General features: G+C 48.1%; 2 protein-coding genes across 2 annotated transcripts in view; both read left to right on the top strand.

Annotated features, from left to right (window-relative positions):
- The first annotated feature begins 917 nt into the window (after positions 1-917).
- ndufa2 (NADH:ubiquinone oxidoreductase subunit A2) lies at positions 918-3415 on the top strand. The gene is made up of 3 exons (XM_044222548.1): positions 918-1075; positions 1746-1852; positions 3216-3415. The coding sequence occupies exons 1-3, from the start codon at positions 972-974 to the stop codon at positions 3305-3307; spliced, it is 303 nt and encodes a 100-aa protein (XP_044078483.1). The 5' UTR covers positions 918-971; the 3' UTR covers positions 3308-3415.
- A 902-nt stretch (positions 3416-4317) lies between these two features.
- ik (IK cytokine) overlaps positions 4318-9136 on the top strand; it is a 15589-nt gene continuing 10770 nt past the window's right edge. Inside the window, exons 1-5 of the mRNA XM_044222530.1 lie at positions 4318-4517; positions 7222-7288; positions 7376-7468; positions 7567-7626; positions 8199-8366. Coding sequence (XP_044078465.1) covers positions 4508-4517; positions 7222-7288; positions 7376-7468; positions 7567-7626; positions 8199-8366 — 398 coding nt within the window. The 5' untranslated portion in view covers positions 4318-4507. The remainder of the gene's footprint in view (positions 4518-7221; positions 7289-7375; positions 7469-7566; positions 7627-8198; positions 8367-9136) is intronic.

Below are 9136 nucleotides of genomic sequence, written 5' to 3' on the forward strand. Positions count from 1 at the left end.
TATTTGAGGGCTGTAACAAATTAGTGTTTTCATTATTATCATTAATTAATCTTGATTCATTGATTAACTGTTTAGTTTCTAAAATGTCATAAAATAGTGAAGTCTCAGTTTCTCAGAGTCCAACGCGACGTCTTCACGTCTTGTTTTGTTCGACCAACAGAACACAGAGAGGTCCAGTTTAAAATCTGAGACACTAAAAAAGCTGAAACTACCTTGCTAACTAAATGATTAATCGATTATCAAAACAGTTGTAATAGAAAATCAGTGGTGGACAAAGTTCTTACGTCCTGTACTGAAGTAAAAGTAGCAGTGCCATCATTTTGAAATACTCTGTTACAAGTAAAAGTCCTGCATTCAAAATGTTACTTCAGTAAAAAAGTATTAACAGCGAAATGAACTAAGAACCAAAAGTAAAAGTACTCATTATGCAGAATGGCTCGTTTCAGATGTTTATATTAGATATTTCCATTGGCTTTATATCTCTATTAGTTAAACTACTGGACTATAATTAATGATGTATTAACAAGTTAGCAGCATTTTAATGTTGTAGATGGAGTCATTTTTATAAAGTGCTCTCTATAAAAAGTGCCCTGAGATAACTTCTGTTGTGCTATATAAATACAACTGAACTGGATTATGACTACTTCATACAGTATTTTATATCGATAACATGTCATCAGACTTCATAAGATGTTTTGTATGGAGTAAAAACATGCACTTAGTTATTTTACTCCAGAAACGTAAACAACATGCAGCCTGCGGATGAGACTCGATACCTGTGAGGACAAACTCCGGGCTCTAACAGAAGCGCTGCTGCTCCTGGCAGGATAAACTCCGGGCTCTAACAGAAGCGCTGCTGCTCCTGGCAGGATAAACTCCGGGCTCTAACAGAAGCGCTGCTGCTCCTGGCAGGATAAACTCCGGGCTGAAGCAACCCTCTCTCCGTCCTTCACAGACATCAGGAAGCCAAGATGGCGGCCGCCGTAGTGAGGAGTCTCGGCTCCAGTTTGGGTAAAAACCTCCGAGAGATCCGCGTCCACCTCTGCCAGACCTCCGCGGCCAGCAAGGGGGCCAGGTGAGCTCCGAGCCGGCCTGCTGTGGCGGGAACAACCGATACGTTGTATACCGAAATATCAATAAAAATGATCCGACTTCTCCTGCCCGTTAGCTTAGCATCATATAGAATGACCTGAACACAGCTAACAGCTAACAGTTAGCTGCTGCTAACATCAGAATGACCTCAGAGCGGCTAGCGGCTAGCAGCTAGCAGCTAGCGGTTAGCATGAAACGTCAACACAGAGCAGGTTGTGTCAATGAACAGTTTAATTTCATTAATAATAAAGCTGAGCGTTTTAAATGTGCACGTGTTTATTAATTAACTGTATTACTGATGTGTTCAGTTATTTTAATATGATTTAGAGCAGAAATAATTATTATTAGGACAGAAAATAACTATTTGAGTATGAACATTTAATTCTAAAGGTCATTTGGTTATTTCCTGTTTAATACCAACAACATTTCACATCTGTAATTCTCCACGCAGCTGTAAACTCTAAAATCATTACAGACAGATCTTATGAGTAAAAACAGAAAATGTGTTGAGAGACATTATAGCTGTTGTAGAAGCTGAAAACTGCTCAGACCTTAAAAATAATAACGTCAACAGAACGATTGAACGCGCGACGTCTGCTGTTACCAAGTTACGTGATACCGTGCTAATGAAGCGCAGCGTCTGTGTTTCATAGAGACTTTGTGGAGCAGCACTACGTGAGCCTGAAGAAGTCCAACCCAGACTTCCCGATCCTGATCAGAGAATGTTCTGGAGTCCAGGCCCGAGTCTGGGCCCGATACGGTGAGTCTGCACAGTACCGATCACTTAAAGGTGTATTTCACTCTTTTAGCATTGTTATATTTACGTCAACAAACGAGTTAATGAACCGATGAACCAACAGTGTTGACGTGCTAACAGTGTTGATGTGCTAACAGTGTTGACGTGCTAACAGTGTTGACGAGCTAACAGTGTTGACGTGCTAACAGTGTTGACGAGCTAACAGTGTTGACGAGCTAACAGTGTTGACGTGCTAACAGTGTTGACGAGCTAACAGTGTTGACGTGCTAACAGTGTTGACGAGCTAACAGTGTTGACGAGCTAACAGACGGAAGCTCTGCAGGTCCAAACTCAAAGTCACTTTCATTAATCAGTAAGTGGCCTTTAAAATGGTTCTTGTATATTTGGAACGGTTCCACTTCCAAACCAGTTCTCAGCTGCTTTCAACTCTTACTCTTCAGCTGACACTTCACCTGCTTTCAATTTTTCTAATTGAGCTGACACTTCAACTATATACAGGGCTCAAACTATAACTTGTAATGCTTTCTGTGATTACACTTCAAATGACACCTAAAATCATTTTAGTTCTTACACTTCAACTGCTTTCATTGCTTTGATTAAAACTGCTGCTTTCATACAACATTTCACATGTGAACAATTAACATTTCTGTTTCTTAATGAATATCTGGCTCCATTTCAGAACCGACTCAGCTGCTTTCATCTCTTATGCTTCAGCTGACACTTCACGTGCTTTCAGTATTTAGATACAAACTAACACTTCAACTGCCTACAGGGCTAAAAGTTGAAGCTGTAATTTATAATGCTTTTGGGATTACTGTCCAACTTGTTTCAGCTGCTTTCAGCTCAAACGCTTCAAATGACACCTCAAATCATTTTAGTTCAGACACTTCAACTGCTTTCAGCGGTTCAACTTAAACCATAACTCGCACACAAAAACCATTAACGTTTTAACATGTTTACGTGTTTAAACCTGCAGTTTTCAGTGTCGGCGAGAACACTTCAGTTTCCTTCAGAATAGTCAACTTTATTCATACAGCCGGACATCAGCAGGCGACGCCCTCGATTCAGGAAAACTTTTAACGGGGAAAAAATGGAAGAAAGCTCAGGAATAATGTTGTAGTTCAATATTTTAATATTTCAGCGACATAATTTTTAAGATGTCGTGTTTTACTGAAGTCAGTCTGAATGATTTTAAGCGAGTTGTCGTTAAAAACCAACAACATTAAGGTTTTTGTTGCGTGTTCTGTTTGTGATCGTTGTATTATCAGTAAATATCTGTATTGATATCCCGATAATAATAATAATAATAATAATAATAATAATAATAATAATAATAATCATAATAATGCTGGTGTTTTGTGTTCAGAGTTCGGTAAAGAGAGCAGCGTCTCGGTGGACAACATGTCAGCTGATCAGGTGGCCAAAGCTCTACAGACTCTGGTTCAGTCCAAACCTTAAACCCCCGTCTCCGCTGGAAGTGGTTCAGTCCGGATCGACTCACCTGCTTCATTCATTCAGTTTGTGTGTAAATGTGTTGATATGAATAAACCTCAGTTATTAATGTCACTATGTTTCCTGCTTTATTATTATTATTATTATTATTATTATTATTGAGCAGAACAGCTTCACTGAAAGAAGATCACGTTGATTATAAATGACTCTTATATTTAAACATATGGAGCTGCTTTATAACTTTATGTGCAGGTCTTTAGTTTACACAGCAGGTGCGTCAGTCTGGATGTAAATGTTTAATTAATGAACCTGCAGCAGCAGAAACACCGGCTGCTCCTGGAGAACCTTCTGCAGCGACTCTGCTGGCCTGAAGGGGGCGGCGCTGCGCCGCGGCTCGGTCAGCCGGCAGAGACATTACCCCGAGAGCAGAGAGACAGGCAGAGAGACAGAGACATTACACCGAGAGCAGAGAGACAGGCAGAGAGTCAGACAGGCAGAGAGACGGGCAGAGAGACAGGCAGAGAGACAGAGAGTCAGACAGGCAGAGAGACAGGCAGAGCAGAGACATTACACCGAGAGCAGAGCAGACAGAGAGACAGAGAGTCACAGAGAGAGACAGGCAGAGACATTACACCGAGAGCAGAGAGACAGACAGACAGGCAGAGAGACAGGCAGAGAGACAGGCAGAGACATTACACTGAGAGCAGAGAGACAGACAGGCAGGCAGAGAGACAGAGAGAGAGACAGACAGGCAGAGAGAGAGACAGAGACATTACACCGAGAGCAGAGAGACAGGCAGTCAGAGAGACAGGCAGAGACATTACGTCAAAGGAGAAAAGGCTCGTGTGTTTTTATTATTATGTTCACATTAAATAAACCCCAGAAGAAGAGTTAGATGTCTGCAGAGAGGAGGAAGACCGTAATGACTGCTGAAAGTGATTCTGGTTCATTGAGTTGGACCTTTGATTTGATTGGTAAAGAATAAAGGTGTCACGTGCTGAACCTGGGTCAGGTGCGGCCTGCAGGCGGCGCTGTGTTCCCTCCAACAGGAAGTGACGCAACAGCACAACAGAGTGAGGATCCGGTGAAGAAGCTAACCGGCTAACGTTAGCAGCGCAGATAAAGAAACACTGAGGTTCAGAGTTTCTCTTCTGACGGGAACAAACTCCTCTTCAGGCTGAAGGAGAGAACCGACACTCCGCCGAGATGCCTGAAAGTAAGTCCGAGCTCCGGAAGTCTGTTAGCGAGACATTTATTAGCAGGCGAACAGCCTGTTAGCCTGCGTTAGCACCATGCTAGCCGATCTGTTAGCTAAAGAGATGCAACTCTGTTAACAGCCGATAAAAGGCGACAACATGAAACTTGAAGTAAACGTGATTATTAATAAAGAAGTGGCGGGGGTGTTTTTATCAAACCGTCTAAACGTTGAATCACTCTTTATGAGGCTCGGTTAGCTTAGCTTAGCTTAGCTTAGCTGGACTCCGTTCACATTCGTCGCCACAGACAGCTGAAAGCATCAGTGTCTTCACATCGGCCTGATGATGAAACTCATGTTCACCACAGGCTGTCCTGTGTTATGTAGATATTGCTATCAGCTATCGATTATTTTAGCAATCGAGTACTCTACCGATTATTCCATCGATTAATCGGAAAATAAATACTTTTGCTGTATTAAAGAGCAATAGTAAATATGCAAACGAGAAAATAAGACAGGTCTCTTAAAATGAACAACAACCTTTTTTTTAAAAAGAAATCTACATTTGTATTGCTTAAATTGCACAGAATGATATTATCTGTCGAAACTAAACCTGTTTGTTGCCTTTAAGTGTTGTATTACATTCTGGGTTTTAAAGAAAACGTGTTCTGAAATGCTTTAAAAAGGTTTATATACTAAGTTATATACTAAGCTTCAGCCGGGCCACAGCTCAGTAACGTGAGCCTTCACTGTCTTCTTCATGGCTTCTGTAGCAGAAACAAACTGACATCATCATCATCATAATAATAATAATAATAACGTGAATGAAGCTCAGGCCTTCACAGACTGACTGCAGCATTTTATTTTCTGTGGTTAATAACTCCGGGTCATAACTAGCCGCCGCACTGATGTACGTGGTTAACGAGCCGTTACATACGGCCAGAATGAACGCAGCCGCCAGCCTCCACCGGCCTTCATCCTCCGCGGACCGGATGCAGAGGCTGAAGCCGAGGCGTCGAGCCGTTGAAGTCGGCTGGTTACAACAGACGCACTGTGCAGCGTTTTCATGGACGCTTCCTGTTTCCTCCTCTTTGTAACCCTGCTGTCAGATCTCGCCAGAGACGCTCTGAACGTCTCTGATCGCACAGCGTCAGCGCGCTGTAATAATCATCTGTGCGAAACACAGTGCGCTGTATATAGTTATATACAAAGCTAAGATGCAAATCATTTGAATTGATGATCTTTAGAGAGCGAGTTAGTCGAGGAATCAGCCCAGCTTCATAAATCCATCGTGGGTCGGGCTGTAGTTACCTCCACCTGTGTGGTTACCTTAAGTGTATCACACCGCCTACTCATTAAAACACGGCTCCATCGTGAAGCTGGTGGTCAACAACATGATTTGTTTACCAGCAGCATGACCTGTATGAAGTGAGTGTACTGTAGCGCCCCCTGCCGTCAGTCCGTAGCGCCCCCTGCCGTCAGTCCGTAGCGCCCCCTGCCGCCAGTCCGTAGCGCCCCCTGCCGCCAGTCCGTAGCGCCCCCTGCCGCCAGTCCGTGCGCGCCCCCTGCCGTCAGTCCACGTACGTGCTGCGCGCTCCCTGCCGTCAGTCCGTACTGTGGCGCCCCTGCCGTCAGTCCGTAGCGCCCCTGCCGCCGTCAGTCCGTGAGCGCGCCCCTGCCGTCAGTCCGTGCGCGCCCCTGCCCGTCAGTCTGTAGCGCCCCCCTGCCCCTCAGTCTGTCCGCCCCTGCGCCTGCCGTCAGTCCGTGCGCGCCCCTGCCGTCAGTCCGTGGCGCCCCTGCCGCCAGTCCGTGGCGCCCCTGCCGCCAGTCTGTAGCGCCCCCTGCCGTCAGTCCGAGTACTGTAGCGCTCCCTGCCGTCAGTCCGCGTACTGTAGCGCCCCCTGCCGTCAGTCTGTAGCGCCCCTGTCCCCTGCCGTCAGTCCGTAGCGCCCCCTGCCGTCAGTCCGTAGCGCCCCCTGCCGTCAGTCTGTAGCGCCCCCTGTCCCCTGCCGTCAGTCCGTAGCGCCCCTGCCGCGTCCCGCCTGCCGCCAGTCCGTAGCGCCCCTGCCGCCAGTCCGTGCGCGCCCTGCCGTCAGTCCGTGCGCGCCCCTGCCGCCAGTCCGTGGCGCCCCTGCCGCCAGTCCGTGCGCGCCCCTGCCGCCAGTCCGTAGCGCCCCTGCCGCCAGTCCGTGCGCGCCCCTGCCGCCAGTCCGTAGCGCCCCCTGCCGCCAGTCCGTAGCGCCCCCTGCCGTCAGTCCGTAGCGCCCCCTGCCGTCAGTCTGCGCCTGCTGCTGTCTGTAGCCCCTGCCGCCAGTCCAGGCGCCCCTGCCGTCAGTCCGTGGCGCCCCTGCCGCCAGTCCGTAGCGCCCCTGCCGCCAGTCTGTAGCGCCCCCTGCCGCCAGTCTGTAGCGCCCCCTGCCGCCAGTCTGTAGCGCCCCCTGCCGTCAGTCTGTAGCGCCCCCTGCCGCCAGTCTGTAGCGCCCCCTGCCGTCAGTCTGTAGCGCCCCCTGCCGTCAGTCCGTAGCGCCCCCTGCCGCCAGTCCGTAGCGCCCCCTGCCGCCCTGCGCCGCCCCCTGCCGTCTGTCTGTAGCGCCCCCTGCCGCCAGTCCGTAGCGCCCCCTGCCGTCAGTCCGTAGCGCCCCCTGCCGCCAGTCTGTAGCGCCCCCTGCCGCCAGTCTGTAGCGCCCCCTGCCGCCAGTCACTAACTTGTGTTTTCTGTGTGCAGCTGAGAGTTACTCGAACCCTCTGGCTCCTGAAGGCCACGAGCTGGACGACCACAGAGCTGCTGCTCAGTGAGTATCAATACAGTGTGTGTGTGTGTGTGTGTGTGTGTTATTCTGTACTGTGTGTGTGTCTATTAACCATGTGTGTCTCTTCAGGTCCAAACTGACCAATGATGACTTCAGGAAGCTGCTGATGACACCGCGGGCGACGCCCTCCTCGGCCCCGCCCTCCAAGTCCAGACACCATGAGTGAGTAACACTTCACAGCTGTGGGGACAAACTCTGAGCAGTGATGATGATGATGATGATGATGATGATGCGAGTGACTGGATTATTTTATTTCCCAGAATGCCTCGGGACTACAACGAGGATGAGGATCCTGCAGCGCGGAGGAGGAAGAAGAAGAGGTGAGATCTCGCCGCTCAGCTCCTAGTGGGAGTTTAGGGCTGATACAGTCCGCAGCTGTTGCCAGGCAACCAGCTGAGACTCCACTTCCTGTTAGGAAATAAATAAATGAACTTTTCTGAAACGAAAAGTAATAATATCTGTGGTGTCAGGTCACATGACCTTTTGAGAAGTGTAAAGCAGACTGAGAACCAATCAGGACTAAAGGCGGAACCAGCGTTTAACACGTCAATATGAAACAACAACTTATTCATAAGCGTCGTGAAATTATTGATTAAACTAACGATCAGACTGATCGCAGCAGCTTCAAACATCCCGTGATGCCGCAGCACGTAACGCCAGGTGGTTTCCATGGTAGCACAAAACAGTGTTTCGGCTGTGCTTAGATTGAATGAGAAGAAAAGTCTGATTCTGACGTAAAACTGTTAGCTTCTTCTGCAGCTAGCATGCTAACACAGGTCCTCAGCACTTCACCAGCAGCCTCAGCTTCTTTCACACAGTCTGTTCTTTTGATCAGCTCCAGTTCATCAGATCATGTTATTAATTTATTAATTATTGATTTCTTTTGTTGCAGCTACTATGCTAAGCTACGTCAACAGGAGATGGAGCGCGAGAGAGAGCTGGCCGAGAAATACAGAGACCGAGCGAGAGAGAGACGAGACGGAGTCAACAAAGATTACGAAGAGACGGAGCTGATTAGCACCACGGCTAACTACAGAGCTGTCGGACCCACCGCTGAGGCGTGAGTACTGCTGATGCTAACAGTGCTAAAAGTACAGCTAACTACAGAGCTGTCTGACCGTCCGCTGAGGCGTGAGTACTGCTGATGCTAATGCGAACAGTGCTAAAAGTACAGCTAACTACAGAGCTGTCTGACCGTCCGCTGAGGCGTGAGTACTGCTGATGCTAATGCTAACAGTGCTAAAAGTACAGCTAACTACAGAGCTGTCGGACCCACCGCTGAGGCGTGAGTACTGCTAATGCTAATGCTAACAGTGCTAAAAGTACAGCTAACTACAGAGCTGTCTGACCGTCCGCTGAGGCGTGAGTACTGCTGATGCTAATGCTAACAGTGCTAAAAGTACAGCTAACTACAGAGCTGTCGGACCCACCGCTGAGGCGTGAGTACTGCTAATGCTAATGCTAACAGTGCTAAAAGTACAGCTAACTACAGAGCTGTCTGACCGTCCGCTGAGGCGTGAGTACTGCTGATGCTAATGCTAACAGTGCTAAAAGTACAGCTAACTACAGAGCTGTCGGACCCACCGCTGAGGCGTGAGTACTGCTGATGCTAATGCTAACAGTGCTAAAAGTACAGCTAACTACAGAGCTGTCTGACCGTCCGCTGAGGCGTGAGTACTGCTGATGCTAATGCTAACAGTGCTAAAAGTACAGCTAACTACAGAGCTGTCAGACCCACCGCTGAGGCGTGAGTACTGCTAATGCTAATGCTAACAGTGCTAAAAGTACAGCTAACTACAGAGCTGTCTGACCGTCCGCTGAGGCGTGAGT

Source organism: Siniperca chuatsi, linkage group LG14 (assembly GCF_020085105.1).
Source record: "Siniperca chuatsi isolate FFG_IHB_CAS linkage group LG14, ASM2008510v1, whole genome shotgun sequence".
NCBI classification, from domain to species: domain Eukaryota; kingdom Metazoa; phylum Chordata; class Actinopteri; order Centrarchiformes; family Sinipercidae; genus Siniperca; species Siniperca chuatsi.

Excerpts from the sequence above, each read along its gene's own strand:
- ndufa2 (XM_044222548.1), top strand. The coding sequence starts at position 972 with ATGGCGGCCGCCGTAGTGAGGAGTCTCGGCTCCAGTTTGGGTAAAAAC. Across the intron at positions 1,076-1,745 it reads GCGGCCAGCAAGGGGGCCAG|AGACTTTGTGGAGCAGCACT; the intron begins GTGAGCTCCGAG and ends TGTGTTTCATAG. Across the intron at positions 1,853-3,215 it reads CCGAGTCTGGGCCCGATACG|AGTTCGGTAAAGAGAGCAGC; the intron begins GTGAGTCTGCAC and ends TTTTGTGTTCAG.